At 42.0% G+C, this 24,182-nt stretch overlaps 1 protein-coding gene across 1 annotated transcript in view; it reads left to right on the forward strand.

Annotated features, from left to right (window-relative positions):
• The window catches only part of NUP58 (nucleoporin 58), an 88,193-nt gene extending 64,621 nt beyond the window's left edge, over positions 1 to 23,572 (forward strand). Inside the window, exons 13-15 of the mRNA XM_082245583.1 lie at positions 8,226 to 8,324; positions 18,317 to 18,412; positions 22,905 to 23,572. Coding sequence (XP_082101709.1) covers positions 8,226 to 8,324; positions 18,317 to 18,412; positions 22,905 to 23,074 — 365 coding nt within the window. The 3' untranslated portion in view covers positions 23,075 to 23,572. The remainder of the gene's footprint in view (positions 1 to 8,225; positions 8,325 to 18,316; positions 18,413 to 22,904) is intronic.
• Positions 23,573 to 24,182: the final 610 nt, after the last annotated feature.

Below are 24,182 nucleotides of genomic sequence, written 5' to 3' on the forward strand. Positions count from 1 at the left end.
ATGTTGGTAAAATGCTGCCTCCTGCTAAGACGTTCCATCTGAGCTGCTGGTGCTGCTGTTTGTTGTGGCGTGCTGACAAAGCTTTTCCACATTTCGGCCATGCTAACCCTGCCTTCTGAGGTGCTGGCGGTGCCCTGGTTGCGTTGGCGACCTCCTCCTCCTCCTCCTCTGCCTTGTGCTTCCACTGTGGCCCCGCTGTCAGATGGGAATGCCAGCAGCATGGCGTCTACCAGCGTGCGCTTGTACTCGCGCATCTTGCGATCGCGCTCCAGTGAGTGAATTAAGGACGGTACGTTGTCCTTGTAACGGGGATCCAGCAGCGTGGCCACCCAGTAATCAGCACAAGTTAGAATGTGGGCAACTCGGCGGTCGTTGTGGAGACACTGCAGCATGTAATCGCTCATGTGTGCCAGGCTGCCCAGAGGCAACGAAAGGCTGTCCTCTGTGGGAGGTGTATCGTCCGTGTCCTCTGTATCCCCCCAGCCACGCACCAGTGATGGCCATGAGCTGGCCTGGGTGCCACCCTGCTGTGAACATGGTTCCATCTCCTCCTCCAGCTCCTCATCCTCCTCATCCTCCAGAACTGTGCCCCTGCTGGACAATTGCGTCCCTGGCGTTTGCGTGTGCAGGAACCCACCCTCGGAGCCCCTTGCGAATGACTGCCCTGAAAGCCTTGGAAATGTTACCTCTTCATCCTCCTCCTCCTCCTCATCCTGTGCCACATCCTCTTCCATCATCGCCCGAATTGTTTTTTCAAGGAGGCATAGAAGTGGGATAGTTAAGCTGAGAACGGCGTCATTGCCACTGGCCATGTTGGTGGAGTACTCAAAACAGCGCAACAAGGCACACAGGTCTCGCATGGAGGCCCAGTTAAATTAAATAGCGGAATAGAAAATATGATCCAAAAAAAGTGTATGTATATCACACGTACACAACCACACTGGGCCCCAATTACTATTGTTTGTACCCCTAAAAGGCTAGATGAGGAGTAGGGGGAGTATGGAACAGGCAGCACCCTCAAACCTTCAGAAGTATGAGATGAACCCCAACAACTTGGAAAGGTGGATCTCTCTCACACGTACCGACACAGACTATCCCGCAATTCAATTGATCCTCAAAGGTTTTTATTGAATAGCGGAATAGGAAATATGATCAAAAAAAGTGTATGTATCTCGCACGTACACAACCACACTAGGCCCCAATTACTATTGTTTGTACCCCTAAAAGGCTAGATGAGGAGTAGGGGGGGTATGGAACAGGCAGCACCCTCAAACCTTCAGAAGTATGAGATGAACCCCAAAAACTTGGAAAGGTGGATCTCTCTCACACGTACCGACACAGACTATCCCCCAATTTAACTGATCCCCAAAGGTTTTTGATTAAATAGCGGAATAGAAAATATGATCCAAAAAAAGTGTATGTATATCACACGTACACAACCACACTAGGCCCCAATTACTATTGTTTGTACCCCTAAAAGGCTAGATGAGGAGTAGGGGGGGTATGGAACAGGCAGCACCCTCAAACCTTCAGAAGTATGAGATGAACCCCAACAACTTGGAAAGGTGGATCTCTCTCACACGTACCGACACAGACTATCCCCCAATTTAACTGATCCCCAAAGGTTTTTGATTAAATAGCGGAATAGAAAATATGATCCCAAAAAAGTGTATGTATATCACACGTACACAACCACACTAGGCCCCAATTACTATTGTTTGTACCCCTAAAAGGCTAGATGAGGAGTAGGGGGAGTATGGAACAGGCAGCACCCTCAAACCTTCAGAAGTATGAGATGAACCCCAACAACTTGGAAAGGTGGATCTCTCTCACACGTACCGACACAGACTATCCCCCAATTTAACTGATCCCCAAAGGTTTTTGATTAAATAGCGGAATAGAAAATATGATCCAAAAAAAGTGTATGTATATCACACGTACACAACCACACTAGGCCCCAATTACTATTGTTTGTACCCCTAAAAGGCTAGATGAGGAGTAGGGGGGGTATGGAACAGGCAGCACCCTCAAACCTTCAGAAGTATGAGATGAACCCCAACAACTTGGAAAGGTGGATCTCTCTCACACGTACCAACACAGACTATCCCCCAATTTAACTGATCCCCAAAGGTTTTTGATTAAATAGCGGAATAGAAAATATGATCCCAAAAAAGTGTATGTATATCACACGTACACAACCACACTAGGCCCCAATTACTATTGTTTGTACCCCTAAAAGGCTAGGAGTAGGGGGGGGTATGGAACAGGCAGCACCCTCAAACCTTCAGAAGTATGAGATGAACCCCAACAACTTGGAAAGGTGGATCTCTCTCACACGTACCAACACAGACTATCCCCCAATTTAACTGATCCCCAAAGGTTTTTGATTAAATAGCGGAATAGAAAATATGATCCCAAAAAAGTGTATGTATATCACACGTACACAACCACACTAGGCCCCAATTACTATTGTTTGTACCCCTAAAAGGCTAGGAGTAGGGGGAGTATGGAACAGGCAGCACCCTCAAACCTTCAGAAGTATGAGATGAACCCCAACAACTTGGAAAGGTGGATCTCTCTCACACGTACCAACACAGACTATCCCCCAATTTAACTGATCCCCAAAGGTTTTTGATTAAATAGCGGAATAGAAAATATGATCCCAAAAAAGTGTATGTATATCACACGTACACAACCACACTAGGCCCCAATTACTATTGTTTGTACCCCTAAAAGGCTAGGAGTAGGGGGAGTATGGAACAGGCAGCACCCTCAAACCTTCAGAAGTATGAGATGAACCCCAACAACTTGGAAAGGTGGATCTCTCTCACACGTACCAACACAGACTATCCCCCAATTTAACTGATCCCCAAAGGTTTTTGATTAAATAGCGGAATAGAAAATATGATCCCAAAAAAGTGTATGTATATCACACGTACACAACCACACTAGGCCCCAATTACTATTGTTTGTACCCCTAAAAGGCTAGGAGTAGGGGGAGTATGGAACAGGCAGCACCCTCAAACCTTCAGAAGTATGAGATGAACCCCAACAACTTGGAAAGGTGGATCTCTCTCACACGTACCAACACAGACTATCCCCCAATTTAACTGATCCCCAAAGGTTTTTGATTAAATAGCGGAATAGAAAATATGATCCCAAAAAAGTGTATGTATATCACACGTACACAACCACACTAGGCCCCAATTACTATTGTTTGTACCCCTAAAAGGCTAGATGAGGAGTAGGGGGAGTATGGAACAGGCAGCACCCTCAAACCTTCAGAAGTATGAGATTGTGTTCACTGTACCCCACAAAGATTGAGTTCACTGCACCCCACAATGATTGTGTTCACTGCACCCCACAAAGATTGTGTTCACTGCACCTCACAAAGATTGTGTTCACTGTACCCCCCAAAGATTGTGTTCACTGCACCCCACAAAGATTCTGTTCACTGTACCCCACAAAGATTGTGTTCACTGCACCCCAAAAAGATTGTGTTCACTGCACCCCAAAAAGGATGTTGTTCACTGCACCCCAAAAAGGATGTTGTTCACTCCACCCCAAAAAGATTGTGTTCACTGCACCCCACAAAGATTGTGTTCACTGCACCCCAAAAAGATTGTGTTCACTGCACCCCAAAAATGATTTTGTTCACTGCACCCCAAAAAGGATTTTGTTCACTGCACCCCAAAAAGGATGTTGTTCACTCCACCCCAAAAAGATTGTGTTCACTGCACCCCAAAAAGATTGTGTTCACTGCACCCCACAAAGGATTTTGTTCACTGCACCCCAAAAAGATTGTGTTCACTGCACCCCAAAAAGGATGTTGTTCACTGCACCCCAAAAAGGATTTTGTTCACTGCACCCCAAAAAGATTGTGTTCACTGCACCCCACAAAGGATTTTGTTCACTGCACCCCACAAAGATTGTGTTCACTGCACACCAAAAAGGATTGTGTTCACTGCACCCCAAAAAGATTTTGTTCACTGCACCCCAAAAAGATTGTGTTCACTGCAGCCCAAAAAGATTGTGTTCACTGCAGCCCAAAAAGATTGTGTTCACTGCAGCCCAAAAAGATTGTGTTCACTGCAGCCCAAAAAGATTGTGTTCACTGCAGCCCAAAAAGATTGTGTTCACTGCAGCTCACACACAGAAAAATGGATGTGGATCACTGACACCTGCCTATCTCCAATCCCACACCACACAGCAATATCGATTGTAGTTTGTAGAACACAGTTTCCCTAAAATTCAGCAGACTCTGTCCCTAACAGGATTGAGAAGAGATCGTAGATCAGGATTGAGTGCAGACCCCACCCCCCACACAGCAATATCGATTGTAGTTTGTAGAAGACACTGACCCTATAATTCAGCAGACTCTATCCCTAAAATGCCTACAACTCGCCCTGCCTAAACACTCCGACCTGTCCCTCAATTCTATCCGGACACAAATGGTTTTTTCCTGCCTATCTTTCCCTAATCAGCAGCCAGCACGTTGATGTGTGCTCTGTCCCTGAATCTAAGCAGCATAATGACGCCGCTGCGGCTGCCTCGAACTTATAAAGACTTGGTCACATGCTTCAGACGGCCAATCACAGCTACTGAGACATTTGCAGGCATGGCTGGGATGGCTTAAGGCACACCAGTTAAACGATTGTTGATTGACTGTTGAAAGCCCGCCATGAAAAGAGCGCCAAAGCATGCAAAACCCGGAAATAAAACGACCGAACACGGATTTTTACCCGAACATACAGTAAAGTGTCCGTGTCCGTGTTCGGGTACAAAAAATCCAATTATTCGGTACGAACACGAATAATACAGTCCGTGTTCGCTCAACACTAATTACCATAAATAGTGGAAGTGCAATTCTCAGTGTATTAAGGGTCCATTAACGCAACACACTAAAACTTGTGTGTGTTCATGTGAACTGGCGGTGTTGAATTTGAGTGCAGCATTATAGCATACTTTTTCATAACCTGCCCCAACATCAGCACCAGTGTATGATTCTAACTTCTTTTCTGGCCTGCATATGCTTAGATTAATTTGGCACAATTTCTTTTGGCGGTAACCACCTGTGTGTGTGTGTGTTTTGTGTAATTAAAAAAAAAATATATAAATATATATGCATGCATGCATGCATGCATACATACATACATTTTTTTTTTGCTTCTTATAATTATAACTTTTTTTTTTTTTTTTTAAACAAGTATCATGTAGGCAGTGACCACACAGTCTAAAACTGGCTATACATAGAACGAAACTCAGCTGGTTCAACTGGAACAAGCTGTACTTCAATACAGACATGGCGGTTCCTGGTCATGAGAAGTCAGTATGTCAATGGACTTTTTACGAACGGGCTTGTTGGAAAATCTCCGCTCAATCAGTGCTTGCTATCAGTGGGTGTTTTGCTTGCATCTATCTAGCAAGGTTATTTTACGGTATAATCAAGGAAGTTCAGACCTCTGCAGTGTATAAATTCTTTTACCATACTAAAAATTGCTGTACATACAAAAATTTTACAATATTAGGAATACAATACAAGACTAACCTATATAACCGTGCCTAGCAAATAAACCAATATGGTATATACACAGTAAAAGTATGCTTAAAAGTTACTTAACTCCATTTACTGTGTGTTCGTGATCTCTGTTGACAACAAGGACTCGGGCTTCTTCTGGAGATCAGGCGAAAGCTTCTTTAGGTATCTTTGGCTGGTACAGACCTTTCTTCCTTGATCTTAAGGCATAATGGAGTCCTGTCCAGCTTTTGCCTGACAACCTTTTATATTTCATGTTGTTTACCATAGTTACTGAATAACAGACCATCCCCACATGGGTGTTGTCCCTATTGGAAAACTGAGCCTAATGGGGGAAACTTTCTCAAATTCTCTCTCAAGATGGAACTCTAGTATCATACATGCCATAGGTTATATATGTCGGGTATTGTTTACGACAGGTACACAATAGACTGGACAACAGTTAAACTAAAATACAATAATGGTATCTATGTTCCCATTGTTTTAGGACAGCCTGTGTACTTGTTACCAAGGCATTAGTTTGAGAAGCATCCACTCAAACACAACCTGATTTCTGTTTCTGTGAAAACTAGTCTGGTGGAGAAAATCATTAATTTATTGTATATATCAAACTCAAAACAGTGGGCTTTACCTGTGATCAGTGGATTCTGATGGGGGAGCCCCACTGTCAGAATACAAAGGGGAAATTGGCTCAGTTGTTGTCGGCTGGCTGAATGAACATGAGTAATGTATGGCCAGCCTAAGTTCCCAGTAATCATACTATGCAGTATGATCAATTTTGTTGTATTTATTTTTTGCATTTAGTTTAGATAATGACGTTGGTATTGTAGCAAGTAGGGCAGTGTTATACGTATGCTGTTTGCAAAGACTGATGTTTCTTTGTTGGTAATAAAACCAATTGTAGATGCTCTGGAGGAAATATTCTTATTATAGCTATCTATTTTAAATCTAATAAAAGTGGCAGTTTGAATCAGGTTATCCTGTGAGTGAGCCTTGCTTTCTCATAGAGGAGGTCCAGTGGGCCTTATTGGCACTTTTTTAATTAACACAAACCCAATGTGTTATTTGCAAAATAAACAGAAACCCCTTGTAGAAAAAGCTTGGAAATTTCAAAAAGAATTGTGGCCTTATTATATCTAGGTGGAACAGGGTTGTAAAGTCTGCTTCAGATAACAACCCATAGGAGCCTATCTTCCTATGCATCGTGTGTTGGTAATGATGATGTAATGCTGGGGATGGACATATACCCCATTGCTCCAACTTACTCCCAATGATGAAAGTAGGATGAGCAACGATAGCAAATATCATCATATAAGCAGCCCCCCATTTCCAAAACTGAAAATATATATATTTATAAAAGTGCTTTGCCATTTTTATAATTAGAAAATGTTTGGTACGAACATGGTACAGTAAAAGCACAACCATGCCAGGCAGAGGTTCACACTTTGTAGCAATTGTGTGCTTAAAAAAAATGTAAAAGTGCAGTGACATGAGATCCAAACTTACCCAGGGGATTTTAAGTTCCGGTTCACATAGGCGCGACCCGACTTTGCCGGGCGACCTGTGAAGTCGCGGTGCGCAGCTCGCACCGTGACCCCGGAGCGGCATGCACGGACTTCATATCATTGAAGTCAATGCAGGTCGCTCCAGGTCGCCCCAAAGTAGCTCAGGACCCTTTTTCTAAGTTGGAGCGACTTGTGACGCTCCTATTAGAATGGGTCCTGTGCTAATCTATGGCAGGCGACCAGGTCGCCTGACAAGTCGCCCCAGTGTGAACCGGCTCTAAGGATGCTCATGTTAATCTAAACATAAACAATAATTTATCAGATGAGAGATAGCCCAGTCTGCAACCCTGTTCCCCTAGTGAGTGGATGGACAATGTGTTCATCAACCAGGTGTCCTAAATTCAGGAGGTTTAAGAGATATATATTGACAATCTAATATTTATTGGCAAGGGTAGACAAATCCATATTGAATTCAAGTGTGGTCTATTTGTAATTCTAATGTTGGGTAGAGATGTTTCTCCAAATTTTTGGTTTTTATGAATGTGCTGGACGTAGCCAAAATCTTTTCAGGTACTAAGTTTGCCTATTTTTAAAATCATCTTGTGTTTCCCAATGTTTCCAGCTTTTAACCTACGGTACTACAAGAAACATCTGCATTGTCTTGTGAATCAGTCATTGACTTGCTACAACTGACCAATAAATTGAATAAACACTTTTTTGTTTTGTTGTATTCTTTCTGCAAGTGTAAAATTATAGTTAGAATCAAATCATTTGTATATAAGGATTAGCTTTGTTACATGGTGGAAATAACGCAGGAACATGATCTGTGAAGGTTCACGTTTATCCAGGTCATGCTACATCTAGCTAGTAGTAGATAGTCGTATTAGATAACCTTGTTCTTTAATGTTGAAGACGTTTCATTACTCATCCAAGTGGCCTTACCAGTTAAAATGAATAAACCGAACTGAAGAAGCCATTTGGAGCAGTGAAACATCTTCACCATCATACACAAAGCCCAGCGGAATTTGACTACCACTGGCTAATGCAGGAACTAGGTGTGTAAAGTTTTTCTAGTGGTTTCACATCGCTGCTTCTTAAGTTTTCTTTACTTTTGCAAATAAGAAAAGCTTTTTTTCCGTTGCCTTTTTTTTTTTGTTTTGTTTTGTTTCTACTCTTCACATTAGGGCCTCGGCCTTCACTAGGAGTTGGGTTTGGAGCACCTTTCGGCTCAGCTATGAGTTCTGGTCTACAACCAGCTGGCTTGGGCTCTTCAAGTATTGGAGGTACCTTTTTTTCAATTCTCTTAATTTAAAGTTTTACTAGCAGATGCTTGTGTGAACAAAGTGACTTGCAAATCAGAATTTCACCTACTGGTTTTAGTTGAAAGGGAAAAGTCATGTGTTGAACTTTTTTCTTTGAAGAACAGTTTGCTAATCAGGCAGCCACATGTAGGATTTGAATTGCAGTCAGGCTACACTCTTGTGTCAGTCTGCCATAGGTATGCTATAGGCATCTTTTGATTCTGATGCTTCATTCTGAGGAAGTTGTGCACCACCCCACTAAGCAACAATCCTAAGTGGTGGTTCAAAATGGAAAAAAATGCCAGTAGTAGCTTTTGTTTCCCTTTTGAATGTTGCAATCAATTCAAATCACCTGTAGCTTTTATTTGTGAATGTCCTCATTTATTCAGGTCATGGTATATTTAGTAGTCATTAGTCCCATTTAGACTGAACTTGTTCTGTAACGTTGAAGATGCTTTGTAACTCATCCAAGTCGCAGCTTCAGTTTGAACTGAAGAATTGGCTTGTATAGGCTACAAAATGTCTTCAACATTATAGAATAATTTACTACTAAAAGCTACACCTATAGCTTACATGCATAGAATTCCTTACTTCTTTTTTGAGGTTTGAACAGAAGAATCGCCAGAAGTTGAAAATCATTGAATACTCCAGAGAATACAGAGCTACCACTTCATCTGCATTCTGCAGTACTCGTAATCCTCTAATCTTGCACCCCTGTGCTTCCTCTGCCACCACCTTTGTTCTTAAAGTATTTAATTGTACTAAAAGGAATGACAGAGACCAGCTATTCAGGTGAGAGTAGTAGCTGGATTGTGTTGTGTGTTTTTATGGATTTGTGAATGACCACTTTTCTCTCCAGCTTACTGTCGTTCACAACCACACAATCCGACAGCTATTACTAAGGACTCTTTCTTTTTATTCACTGAATAGCTGGCAGTTGCGATTGCAGTAAAACCTAGATCAGTGACTTGGGTACACATTGTTAAAGCAATACTCAGAATATTGTGTAAATACTTATCAAGAATTGCTTGGATGAATAATTTAATGTTTACATTTAATGAATGCACTTTTTTAATTAAAAAAAAAAAAAATAAATATATATATATATATATATATATATATATATATATATATATATATACATATACACATCTTTTCCCTTTTTAAAACCCAAGTCTTTACGAAAAATACGCTTAAAAGGCCTGCCTGTAACATTTGCAGTATATACCAAAATTTTTTCTCAATTATGTTTTTTCTTTTTCTGCTTTAATTGTTCTTCACTCTTCTGTGTCTTACTGACCTTGCCCACTCTTTAAAATGTGCTTGCTTTGATTGGCCTAGAAATATTGGTTGCTGGAATTGCCCATCCCTGATTTTACTGTATCTGTTCATCATGCTTTTTTGTTAATTTAGGGCCCCATCCACAAACCTTCAAAATAGGAGAAAACTGTAAATCTATGAGCACATATAGGAATAAAGTGTTTACAATGTGATGATACTGCCAGATTAGGCATCGTATCTAAATGAAAGGCATGAATACATGGGATTTCTTCTTCTTTCTGAATAAGTATTTCTCAAACAAAAAATTTTTTATAAAATATTTTGAAAGCGTAGAGAATGGTTAAAATGCCTGACAGGATTTTTTTCTTCTTTTGCCATCTGTGTTCTTTTTTTGTTGTGTATTCCTGTCCTGTATACACAAGTTAAAATAAATTTCTCAAGAGTGAGGAAAATGCCCCCTAGACCTTTGCCACCCAAACAAGTGTCCTCACTGGACGATCTGTTCCTGCTCAGGTGACAAATTTCGTATTTTTCCTCTCACGAGGAATTAAAAAAAAAAAAAAAAGACAAACACTGGATAAAAAAAGCTAATTTAGTGTTTTTTGTGCCTGCGTTTAGCAGTGAATAGTGGGTTAAGGAGCAGGAACAACCAATGACTCAGTAATACCTCTCTTTCGTTCATTGACAGGCACTGCTGCTGATTCTTCTTAACCATTGGGTTATACTGCCCCTTACAGGAGTAGGACACTAGGCAGGAAAAAGCTTGACTACGCCTACTGGCAGTCCCGGGGGGGGTGGGGGGGGGGGGTATACACCCACTCTCAGCTATAGACACACTTTTTTTTTTTTTTTTTTTTTCTGCCTAGTCAGGCATAAGGACCTAGTTCCTTGCTGGGATCTCTGGTCCTGACAATTTTTTCATTTTAAATGGAATTTTTGTCCTCCTTTTTATTACTTTGTTCTTGTGAGAACTACAATCAAGTGCCGGACTGGGTGACGAACTGGATAATCTATATCCTTAGGGTCGCCCCAGCCTGGCCAGCGAATGCGTGCAGACCGCAGCTCCGTGCTAGGTCGGCCGCAACATAGCCCCACTGGACAGGAGCTGGCCTGCAAGTTAAACCTCTCGCGAGGACGCATACGAACTGGCTTCGGCCTGAGCCGTAGCGTTTCCTTCTGGCCGACTGAACCCACATTACGATGGAGCGGTGTCCAGAGCGGTGCCCACCCTGTTCCTGGTGTTGTAAGTAGCTGCCCCACCCCTCCACTAGCCCTGGAGGGTTTTGGGGTGGACGTGGTCCCCCTCCCTGGGATGATCGGACCCCGGGGTTCCCCTCCCTTTCCCCCAGCACCTCTAAAATTTCGGTCACTGTGGGTCTTTCGGCTTGCGGCCTACTAGGCCTTGCGGCCGAGTCGGGCGCCACTGTGGGGGGGGGGGGGGGCGTTCGGCCCGCCCCAGTGCATGTAGCTGAAATCCCCACTCTTCCTTTTGGGCATCTGCCGGGCTGAGGATCTGGGCAATTGGGCCACGGCTTGCACCTGCTGGGCCATATGGTCAGCTTGGCATCTCCCTTGGACCGGGTGATGCTGTGGGGGGGCGCTTCATTTGTAGAAGCGTGGCTGATTTGGAGAGTGTGGCTGATGCCGCATCAGAGGCACCTGTTCTTTTTGGCACCCACAGGCCCTCTTTCCGGGACAATATTGTCACAAACAATGGGGTTGTCAAACGCAGTGGTTGCTTTTTTGTTTGCGGTATCCTTATGAAGATTTACTGCGTAAAAGGTGGGCGGTCCCACCTGTAGTTTTCCAGGTCAAATTGAGTTACCTTCATCCCGGTTGAGGAGTCCCCGACCTTTACAGGTTCAGCTAATAAAAATGGCAGATGCTCTGGCCTGCCATATGTACTCTGTGGTTGGTTCTGCAATTAGGCCGGTAATTACTATTGCCCTGGTGTCGTGAAATATTGACAGAGTGGGCTAAGCTTTTACGCTGGGACCTGGAGAGAAAATAGCTTCCCCCTGTCTTTGTGGAGCTGGCAGATCCGGTTGGTCCAGGAGCTACAGTTTGTGTGGGACGCCTCTTTGGATGCGGCTCCTTTGATTTCTAGGCTGCCTGTATCAGCAGTGGCCCTTCGGCTTATCTGGCTGAAACGCTGGTCTGTGGACTAGACTTCTAAGAAGGCCTTATCTGATCCCCCTCTTGTAGGGGGTCGCCTGTTTGGAGCTTCTTGGATTACATCGTTCAGGGTCCCACGGGGGGAAGAGTACTCTTTTTCCGCTGGCCACCAAAGGCAAGGAGCCCCGTCCGTAGATGTGGGCCATTCTCGTCGGCTCCTAAGTGGCCTCTTTGTCTCTCAGGAGCTCAAGATTAGGGATCAAAAGTCAGGGCCTCCACAGAGATTCCAGGAGGACCTGGTCTGGCAAGCCACGAGCGGGCTCTTTCAGATCTGCGGACAAGGCTGCCTCTGCATGAAGGGGCACCCTCGCCCGTATCTGGGGTGGGGGGGGGGGCATCGTCGTTGGTTTCCGGATCGTGGACCTTCCTGGTACAGGTCAAGTGGGTCCACCAAGTTATTCGGTCAGGCTACGAGAGGTGTTTATTTTTTTTTTTTTGCCGCCCTGAAATTCTAATGTGGTGATTTCAGCTCTAATGAAGCTTCTCTTTTTAAAAATATTCGGGAGATTTCCCTGCTTACGCTGCCCCAGAAGGTGGCCTTCTTTGGTGGCTATCACCTCTGCATGTAGGATGTAGGAACTGACAGCGTTATCCTGTCGTTCACCTTATGGTGCTTCTCAAGGATAAGGTGGTGCTTTTGCCTCTGTTCGTCATTCCTTCCTAAGGTGGTCTCTGTCATTTAAATGAAGACATCGTGTTGCCTTCCCAGTGTCCCAGGCCTAAACATCTGAAGGAAATTGCCTTCCATGTCTTGGATGTGGTCCGGGCAATTAGGGTGTACCTGGCAGCTACAGAGTCTTTTAGGAAGTCAGACTATCTTTCTGCTCACAGATGGACCACACAAAGGGTTGTCTGCTTCTTCTTTGACCATTTCCAGATGTATCACACAGACGGTGGTTCAGGCCTATTGTATCAGGGGTCAGGTTCCTCCTTTCCCTGTTTAGGTGCACTCTTCTAGGGTGCTCAGTGTCTGCTGGGCTTTCCGTCTTCAAGCGTCGGTAACACAGGTTTTGCAAGGCGCCCACCTGGTCGTCGGTGCACACTTTTTACAAAGTTTTTTGTAAAGTGGTTGTGTTGCGATCTGTGAATGCTTCTTTTGGCAGCAAGGTTTTGCTGGCTGCTGTTGAGGACCTTGTCCTCTTTGAGGGTGTATTGTTTTTCAGGTGAACTCCAGTTGTTTATGGTTGAGCTCTGTTACTTGGTTGGCTATGGTTAACCTTGGGAATTTTTTCTGCTGTTATTCGCCCCCCTCATGTTTAACACTGCTTTGGGACGTCCCAATGGTTAAGAAGAATCAGGAGCTGTGTCAGTCAATGAACAAAAGAGAAAATGGGATTTTTTATTTGCTATAAAATCTATTTCTCTGATATTCATTGACTGGCACCGCACCACCCCTTCTGTGGAATTGGCTTTCTTCTGACACTGCTTGGACTGCAGTGCCTATAGCTGAGAGTGAGTGTATACCCCCTGGGACTGCCCATAGGCATAGTGAAGCTTTATCCTGCCTAGTGTCCTACTCCCATGGGTGGCAGTATAACCCAATGGTAAAGAATCATCAGGAGCTGTCCGTCAATGAACATCGGAGAAATGGATTTTACAGTAAGTCAGAAATCCCATTATTTGTTGCAGCTGAGGGGGAAAAAAAAGGGATTTATATATTGGATGCACAAAAAAGCCCCCTGCTGTTCACCTCTTTATACTTGCCTGAGCCCGAGTGCTGTGCCCGAGAGCAGCGGCTCTCTCCTTCCTCCCAGGGCAGATTGATAGCAAAGAGAACCATTGGCTTCTGCTGCTATCAATCAAATCCTGTGATGGGGTGGGGCCGAGCTGCTCTGTCTGTCTATGATCACAGGCAGTGCAGCTCGGGATTGAGCCCGTGGCTTCCTGTGGTGGCACACGGAGAAGAGGAGGAGCCAGGAGCTCCGTCAGGGGACCCCAAAATAGGATTTGGGGCTGCTCTGTGTAAAACCATTGCGATGAGTAGGTAAATGAAACAGGTTTGTTTTTTTTGTTTTTTTTTTGTTTATCCTTTACAATCAATAGGGAAAAGTGCAGCGCTAAATTAAAGAGAACTATGACGGCTCCCAATAGAAGTGATATAGTGCATAGATAACCAAATCAATGGTAAAAACAATTGAAAAATTCAAAAAAAGTCCCAATGGTAAGTGCAGGGTAAAACATCCAAAATGATGAGGTGGATCGTGATGCGAGTATGTCCCATCACCAACCCCAAAATAAATACTGCACTCACCAGATGATGTTGACCCAAAATTACTGTACAGCATAAGGGTCAAATAGAGCTCATAAGATGTTATAGGATTCCTTGAAATGGACTGCAACCACGGATGTTCCCCAGGTAGATGTCCAATAGGGTGAATGGAGGATAAAGCTCACAGAACATCCAGGACTGTTAGAGCAAATAACCACACATCACCGAGAGTACTCAACTGTTTTGCTGCGAGGAACAAATATAGCTACAATCACCCTAAGTACGCAAAGTACAAAAATCCCAATATGGTCCACAAGGTGGTGACCTGACTTCTCTCAGATGGAGTGCACAGACAGGAAGTGGGGGGGGGGGGGTTGGTGTTTTGTCTTTTTAATAGATTTTAATTAGTTTGCGACCACATAATCACAATCCCTCTCTTTAGAACTATGGGAGCCAGGTTTAAACTTTCAGTTTAGGAGAGTTTTTTTTTTATTCCTGCCGTTTTTCTAGCACACAAGGGCTAGGAAATCTGCATATATACTTTATTAGTGCATCTATCTATTAATTTATTATTCAACTAAGAATTCACCTATGCATAAATTGGTACTCTAGCACCAATACGTTTTCATGCTAAAAGGAAATGTTCATTCATTTTTTAGGCTTGTGCAAAGGACACATGTCGTCATCGAATGGATTAGCCTAGACCGTTTTTTTTTTTCTTTGCCTTTTTTTTTTTTTTTATCATTTATTCACTTTTTTTTTTTGTTTTTTCAGTTATTTATATCTTTTTGTGTGGGTCTTCTGTGGTAGCAGATCTTTTTTGTAATGGTGATCTGTTGCTTGTTGATATTTAAAATCTCCAAATCTTGGGTAATTTCATAGAATCTTACCTGAGATAATCTAATCTTAATGTGGAAACTCCTGACATAGAATATTCAAATTGCCTTGTTTAATGCATCCGATCTACCTGTACATTTTTATATTGAACAGATCTGAAACTGCCGCTGAGCACCAACATCTTTGAAGGGACATCAGCAGCCCCAGAGTTGTCACTTAAATGACACTCCATAGTATTCCACTGGTGTAATTTCCTTACATTTGAGACTCGCTGAATAGCCTCTTAATTATCTGAGGACAGGGCTGAGAGGATGCTAGTTGGCGCTCACACAGCAGATTGTGTATAACGCTGGCAATGACATGCAATGGCAAATGACATCACTCTTTCAGTCTGCACATTTTACAATTCGCTTCTGCTTTTACATCTTTGTGCACTGACTTCGCTGCAACTGGCACTTTTTTTTTTAATTACTCTATGGGTGCACAAACAATAAATTGCTGAACTTGCCTGAAATTATAATGTTTCGTCTGCTGTCTGTCTACATAGCAGCAGTGTTAAAAAACAGACTGGAGTTTGGGCAGTGTCATAATCTGCAGAGCTATTGGCAATCTTTTGGCATCCATGCTATACTCTTATAGTATAGCCTGGGAGCATGGATTACTTTGCAAATGTTTGTTTGTTTTTTTTTAGTTTTTTTGCTTTTTTATAAATACAGGTATGCTATGTTTTAGCGGTCGATGGACTCCATATTTCATACGCAATACTATAAGTCACTAGGCATTAGTCTACCTTTTCCCAGTGAACTGTAGCCAATGATAGAAAGCAATAAGCCAAAATTCGAATCAGTAAGGACTGGCACATTGTATGTAGCATTTGATTAATTTTTCCTAAACTGCGCCCATGTTAAAATTGCTGTTTGTTACAAATGGCTTACTAATCTTTTTTTGCAGCTTTTCTTATTGCTGTTTGCATGCTGTATTTTTCTACATCTAAGTGAGCTCTTCTTTTTAAACTAATATAGCTGTCCAACCAATTAAAGTCCTTGACATTAGTGCAGACAATATCTAGCTACCAATGTCAAAGATCTGTTTCCTGAAGTTTTATTTTTTTATTCTCTTGTATGTACATTACTTTCTTCATCACTATTACAGAAAAAGTCACACGAGTAGTCAAAAATTTCCATCTTTCATCCAACTAGATCTTCCTAGCCATTCCTAGTCTAACTGGGGCAGACGCATATGGTGACATTTAAGCACAATGTTTAGGTGTCATTCACCTTCTTATACCAGTTTGGAAGCATCTTTTTTTTAGCCTTAAGCATTCATTTGTACATTGTATCAGGCAGATGTTGCTTATGTGCTCCTAGGAGAGGTCAGATTTATTTTAGGCAAACTTTAGAATTGTAAAATTCCCCAATAGCTCCTGTTAGTGTGTGCACATTTCTCAGCCTCCTTCCTATGGGCAAAACCTACTTTATTCTAGCTGTCCTACGGAAAATGGCTCATCCATAAGGATAAATAGGGCCTCATTATGAGTGTGCAATAAGAGAATGACCTGTCAGGGATGTTTCCAGGAGAAAGACCGACACCAGGCAGGACCGTACAGTGAACATGTTGTGCAGATATCAAAATGTACTGATGGGTGAATGTTCATCTGGAGCAGTGGGTGTATTTGTATGCAGACCACCCTAGGTAATGCTCACATGTGATAATGGCATGATGCTGAGCCTCCACAGTTGAAAGAATTGAATTACAGTGCATGAAAGAGGTGTGCCAGGGACAGTAAGACTGGGGAGGTCTAGATGATGCTGAACATCCTCCAGCCAGAAAATGAGGCGGACTTGCTGCAGTGTCTAATGCACACTATGAGAAGCTCACATTGTGCAGGGAAATCAAAGTAAGCATTTTCAGTACAGGAGAAGAGCCCTTGTATAACTGTCCAAGAATGAAGGTAAGGCTGGAGTTCAGCTTTAAAGTGGTTTTAAAGGCTGGAGGTTTTTTACCTTCATGTATTCACTATGCATGAAGGTAAAAAACCTTCATGCTGGGTTGTGCCCCCATCAGCCCCTTATACTCAATTAAACCTGATCCAGCAATGTGCACAAGAGCAGAAGCTGTCCCAGGTGTCTCTCTCCTCATTGTCTGAGACACCACAGCAGGAGCCATCTATCGATCACAGCCAGTGAGGAGTGAGAGGGGGGCGGGGGGGGCGAGCCTTACTCTGTGTCTCATAGACACAGGCGGCTCAGGAGCGAGCACACACAAATGCCCCCCAGAGCAAGCAGGTTGCCATGGGGGGCACTTAGCAGGGGGGAGTTGCCAGAAGCGCCGTCGGGGACCAAGGAGGATGGGGGCAAAACCATTGCACAGAACAGGTAAGTATAACATTTTTTATTTTAAAAAAAAAATGTAAACCTTTACAAACACTTTCATTATGCATCACATTTTCCCAACTGTGGCTCAAACCTTTTTTTTTAATGCAGTGTGGAAGGTTAGGACCTCTGTCAGATTTTTGTCACTGTGATCATTAAGAAAGCTGTGCAGCTCCTAAAAGACCCATAGTCCACTAAATTGTCATATTGACCCATTAGTCTCATGTTTCAGATGCTACACATTGTAATTGGGACCTTTTTAAAACCGGTTTCTAAATGAAAATGAGAATCAAAAGCTTATACTGTATGAAGCTTGAGTTTGCATTCAGATTCATAAGCACCTTGCGACCATGGAAGCTGCAGGCACTCTTTTGCAAATTCCAGGGTAATGATACTTTTTTTTTCAGTGTTCTTGAATGTAATACCATCTAGGTTACACAGGCCATTTTTATCTCTTGCTGCTGAGTGATTTTACCACTTAATTGGCAATTCCACCTTTCTTCTGATTCCTGACATATTCAACAATATGTAGCAAAGGAGTGAGGCAGTCAGCTTTATAACTGTATTTGATGTATGCCTGTACAACCTAATGAAATATTTGTGGTCCATCAGTAAATTTTCTCATTTATGTTGGCGGTTTTTCTACTTTAAGGGCTTTAAAGAAAAACCAAGATCTCCTAAGACTTTACCCTTACCTTGGCTGACAGATTTTTTTGAATGACAGAGCTACAGCTGCAGGGTTCACTGGCAATGCCACTGGGTGATGAAATCTCGTCAATCAAACACGTCCATAGATATTCTGCAATTCTAGTCTGTCAGTAACCATGGGATTTGGGGGAACTGCTTTTACAGATGGAGATCTCCATATTATTCCATGATACCATATCCTATCAATTATTTTGCTTTTCTTTGAAATCTTATTTAAGGTAGTGTTAGACACAGTGGGCTTTCAGGAAGCGAAAGTAAAGCTCGTTGTTGAGGAATGTTATGTTTTTATTAGTATATGTAAGCTGCTCGTGAGGTTTTTGTTTTTTTTACTGTTAGCCATCTTTGTGTTGTAAGCTTTGTTACATGTGTTCTGTCTAATGCTGTCCCACTAGGATTTGGAAGTAGCTCGGCTTTCGGAAGCAACTCAACTGGCACCGGCTCTTTTGGCTTTGGAACTGCAAATAAACCATCAGGAAGCCTCAGTGCAGGTTTGTATTTAAACTAAACAGCTTGTTTGTAAAAAAAAAAAAAAAAAATGATGGACCTTATTTTTCCATCATCCACAGGAATTCAGAGACCTTTGGGTTATACTGAGCCTACAGGAGATTGGGACACTAGCACAAATTGTAAACCAGCCTCTGTATAACACCTTCTCTACCCAGCATTCCTTTGAGTTTTTTTTTCCCTTGATTCTTGTTGCACTGCTGATTTTTTTTTCGTTGATGACTTTAATCAAGATTCCTTGTTTCCCCACTGCTTGAGATAGTCCCTACGTAACAGTTTTTTTGGTTTAGCAGCCTTCTCCGCACTAGATTTTGAGGCTGCTTTCAGACTTGGGTATTTGCCTGTTACATCTTTTTTTTGCTGGTTTCCTTTGTGTAGAGTATTTCTCCATGGTGATTCATGATTTCTCATAGTTTTTGGCAGATTTCCTTGTTTTGAAGGAGATTTCGCCTCATCTGGCCCCTTCTTGGCTGTTCTCCTCCCCCAGTTGGACTGTTTTTGGACAACCCAACTGATTTCTGAATTCCTGTGACCTCAGTTGTCGGTGGCAAGAATAAGATTTCTCTACTTGCTGAAAAAATCTTTCTCTGAGGGACACGGGTCTGCTCATCTGTTTATTTTTTTATTTTATTTTTTTAATGGCTCTGTGTATGTTTTTTCACAACATTGAGACCTTGCCAGTGTTTCAACCTCCTATAGGTGGCATTCTTACCCAACTGCTTCTGAATTCCTGTTTTCCTAAATGGACTCAAAGAAAATAATCTTCTAGTAAGTAAAAGGAAGAATACTGGTGGCTCTGGATTCTTCTAATATTTAGGCCAACCTGAAGTGTAAATCTCCACTTTAGAATTGTAGTAAAGTAGCCTTACCATTCACTTTAAGGGATTTCATGATAATCTTTTTCATTAATATTAACTTGTATTCTCTCCCAGTTAATGCAGAAGTGACAGGCTGTGAGGTCAACCACTATTCCAGTTTGAGCTCTGTTGGGGACTAAAAACAAAATTTAATAATTAAAATTTTAATAATAATTTTCCAACCTTCCACAGCATGGACATGTCAGCCATGAGTTTGTGCAGAAGACAGGTCAGCCTTTACAGGAGCATTACATTCTAACATTAGGTTGACAACTTTGCTCTAAACGGAAGAGAACACAAGCACAAAAAAACATATTGGCAGCACTGTTATAATTACTTAAGCATATAGATTCAGATTTTCAAAGTGAAAATCTGAATCTAGTGAAAAAACACAGGTGACATTTGTACATAGGAAAAAGGGAGAAAAAAATTACAAAAAAAAGGCCATCAGGACCTGTTCACCTGGCTGGAAACAATTGCATTATTCTGTGCAATTTAATACACAAATGCATTGCTATGAACGTTTAAAGGTGCACATACAATTTACTTAAGCAGAAAAGTGCAGAACAAACTTCAGCATATTGTCAGAACACTTCCCGTAAGACCTGGCTCTATTAACTTTTCAAAGTATCATATATATGTGTGTGTGTGTGTGTGTATATATATGTATGTATGTATGTATGTATATATATATATATATATATATATATATATATATATATATATATATATATATATATATATATATATACCTTTTATTTCCTAAACTACAAAAGACAGCAAGCTAGACATTACCACTCTTGTGTAAATGGGCCCACAGCTAAATGGTATAATAACCATTGAAAGTGGGCACCCTCTGAATACACCATGGTTCACCTACCTGAGACATTCTAAATCAAGGATGCACAACTGGAGTTCTCATGCTATGTGATGACTAAAAATTTGGTGCAGAGGAATTCATTTTGATTAGTGCACTGCATCTTGCTGAAGGCTATGCTACTTCTGTAAAGATGGTTACCTGTCCCTTGGACACTAGCAGGACTTCTAGGTGCCAGCAGCATGTGATTGGCCATGAATTTTTATAGGGTTTCTCACTGGCCCACAGGGAAAGGGTGTAATTGAGATCAACTTAAGCATGGGATATTAGAAACCTTGCCTTGCAATTGTTATATTTTCCCTTTTTGGAGGAGATTTTCCTCTGCATTTTGTTAGGGAATGCTGAATCTTTTCAGTCTGAGGTAAAATAGTGAGCAGGCACCTAGGGGCGCATGCTGTATAGTCCTGGAGGCAGTGAACAACTCTAAACTCACCATAAGTTGCTGTCAACTATTGATATAAAGACTTGCCATAGACAAGCAGGTGTCACCAACAGCTGATGGTGAAGGGACTTCTCCAGCCTGCTGGCATCTCTGAAGCACCACTGTACCACAATAAACCTGGCTCTGTTGATGTATACATGCAGCTCAAGGTTGGTTTCCTTTCTGCCACCATAAAGGAAAGAGTCAGTATCCAGTTATATAGACTTAATCATGACATATCGCAATAGCTGCATATGATACGGAGTGCTCATTTCAGAAAAGTGTCACTACCACTCAATCTCACCCCCACATGGCACGATACTTTCTCATTGTGCACACCTGCTGAAAATGGTCCAAGCTGCAGATATGTTATAAAAAGAGTATATTCTGTGTGTTGGAAATCTGTGCCTTTTTATTGGGAGGGGGCTTTTTTTTTTATTTTTTTCAGTTTTTTTTATTCTTTTTTTACATATCTAGGCTAAAACAACTTTTCAAGATCATCTTTCGAGAGAGATGACTTCGAGAGAGACTTTATAGCACGCTACTGAATGTTACAATACTATCTACAGTACAATATTAAAACTGTTTTCTCAGTCCAACCTTGCCTCTGCCTTTTATCTTTTTTGACTAACCTTAGAGGAGTTCCAGTCACCTGTGGTAAAAATGAAAGTCAGCAGCTACAAAAAGTGTAGGTGCTGACTTTAAAAAAAAGAAAAACAGCCACTCTCCTGTCCCAGGATCCAGCAGTGAGCTCACCCCAAGCGGTCTCATCTGCTGTCTTCACTTCCCGCATCTTCACTATGGGCACCCGGCTGTGACAGCTTGCAGCTTCACAACTGGGTGCCAACTGCACATGCGCAGGTCACGCTGCGCATGGTGAGTGAATTCAGTCTTCTGGAACTGGTCGGTGTCCCGGAAGACTGCAGTGGGAGGGAGGAAGGCGAACTTCCATTGCTGAGCGCTGCGGCATTTGGAACAGAAGTGGGAACAGGTACCTGTCAAAATCTGGTACCTGCTCACCCCCTGCTCCTCAAAAGTGCCATTTGTTTAAGAGGAATGGGGAACAAGTCCTTAAAGCTGAACTTCCCCTTTTGGGTGGAGCTCTGCTTTAAAGACCACCTACCTTTTTGTTATGGTCAGTTATGTGCATTTAAAAAGGAATGCAGCATTAAAACAACTCTTGACAAGCAATTGGATCTGCATATGAAATGCGTAAGTAGTAGCCATTTTTCTTGCCAAAGGATTTGTAATTTTTATCCAGCCACTCTTGAGATTTACAGGCTTGAGATGCTGCACGGTCAGTTTGGTGACCTACCATTTCTCCATGTCAGTACGTGATACAGCATGGTCAACTCCCTGACCCCCAGGGTTATGATTGGCACATTGCCATATGGGCATACAGCTGTGCCTTAGTGTCTGAGTACAAACCATACCTATGCTAATCTCAGTGCTGCTGTACAGGGGTTTACATGATGTTGCTATAACAATGGATTCTAGGGCATATACTATATTGATTTTTTTCAATAAACTAGTATTTTTTGTTATCGGACAAGAGTTCAGCCTTAAACTAGTAAAATATAAACCAAAAACCAAACTATCTTCAGGATAATGGAAATTGAGTATGAAGTAATTTTACCCTCAAAACACTTTCCAGAATTAATAGAATCCTTTATGCTCACAAAAGTCATCTGAGAGTATGTCGTTGCAACAGCCAAAATTTAACAGTGTAGTTCAAGAATTAAGTCTAAACTGATGTGAAAAAAGTTTCTAAAGGGTTTGATGTTTGTGCCATATATTCCATTTACAAAAGTGATCACTGATCTGTAATGAACGAAAGCTTAAGTCAGTTTAATTTCCTTTAATACCATGTGTGTACTCAGCTCGCCTCCTTAACGTTACCATTTAGGATTTAAAGTGAACCTGCCACTTAAATATGTGTAACTGGAAATCTGTCATGCTAATCCTATTTTCCCACAAAGTTGTCAGGTACTTGGCAGGGCGACACAGAGCCTCATGTGCATTTTTACTGGGCACAAAAGATTTTGTAAGGACAAGACGGATCAGTAGACTTAAGACCAGCTGTTTCCCAGGTCTATCAGCCTAGGTTGAAACTATATTTAAGTGAGGGGTTCACTTTAAATAACTTCTTGCTGTACTGTGATGTTTTGTCACTTGTGCGACTCACACCAGTTAATGTAGCCATTCCACAGTCCAGATATGTGGAGGTATATTGTATAATGTCTTGGCTAGGATAGAGTTATTTAAATGGAAACCCTTTCTCACTTAAATTAATGGTTTCAAATTTATTTTATCCCCTCAAGGATTTGGCACTTCATCTACATCTGGATTTAACTTCAGCAGTCCCGGCATCACTGCATCAGCTGGTTTAACCTTCGGAGTATCTAACCCCTCATCTACCAATTTTGGGACCGGATCACAGCTGCTACAGCTTAAGAAGCCCCCAGTTGGAAACAAGAGAGGGAAAAGATAGACATTTTAGAGAGAGTGAAGTTAGCTAGTACATTTGAAGATCTATTTTTCTAAACATGTGCTCTAATTGTTCCCTAAGAGATTTATAAAGTTTTTGATATTTTTTTTCTCCAATGTTTTCATGTCTGAAAGCCACTGATGTGTTTGTACCCAATGTCGTACTCTATAATATCTTCTCTTGGAGGCTGTCATGACAACAGTGCACTGAACTGTACATCGAGATTTCACAACTGTCTTTTTAATAGCTTGTTGGCTATTATTGCACATACTGTATGGGTTATAAGTGGTTTCATCAATGAGTGTTACCAGTGAAGTTTTGCATAGTTTCTTGTTTGTGTTTTTTGCCGGTATTTTTTATTATATGGATTTGTACAGATAGCTGACATTGTGGCTGTTAGCTGTGCTTTAGTGACTTCTGCCGTAGGTGTGGTTGTGCACAGTGTAACTGGTTATAATAAAACCACACTAGTCTCTGTAGGGGACACTGACCTCAAGAATTGGAGAACAAAATGCTCTAAGATTTACTTTTTTACATTGTGTTGGCATGTCCAGTTTTTGCTTGGCCTTGAAAGTTGTTTGGTAACCAAGAAATTCAATTACCCTCCAGTTTCAGAGCAGCTGTGGCAAGTTAGGTTGCTTTTTCAGCTGAGCAGCCATTGCCAAATGCCAAAATTGAGGGCAGAAAACATTCTTATGCCTTCTAGCAGATTCTCCATAGGACCTCTAGAACAACTCACACCAATGATTGTGGTATCTCAGTTACAATGTGCCTGTCATGGCCACCATGGGAATGAAAGAATATATCTTGTGTTGGGGGTCCTGGCAATATAGAGGATTAAAGCTTGTTCCACTGTTTTTTAAATACAGAAGTTGGCTATACCCAAACCCATACAACTTCAACTGCACTCACTTTCAGAATGTACTGGACAAAGCCACAAGTGGAAGCTTACTCCTTTTTGTTTTGTTTTTTTTTTCCACAAGTTAACTAATTAGCTAGGGGCCCTGGCATGTATACCTGATTTTCAGCACTTAATTGTAAAATAGCACACGGGTACAGAAGGTTAAATAATGACCTCCACTGTATCAATAGTTGAAACCAACCACTTCAG

The sequence above is a fragment of the Pelophylax lessonae genome (genome assembly GCF_965119305.1).
Source record: "Pelophylax lessonae genome assembly, chromosome: 2".
Lineage (NCBI taxonomy): Eukaryota > Metazoa > Chordata > Amphibia > Anura > Ranidae > Pelophylax > Pelophylax lessonae.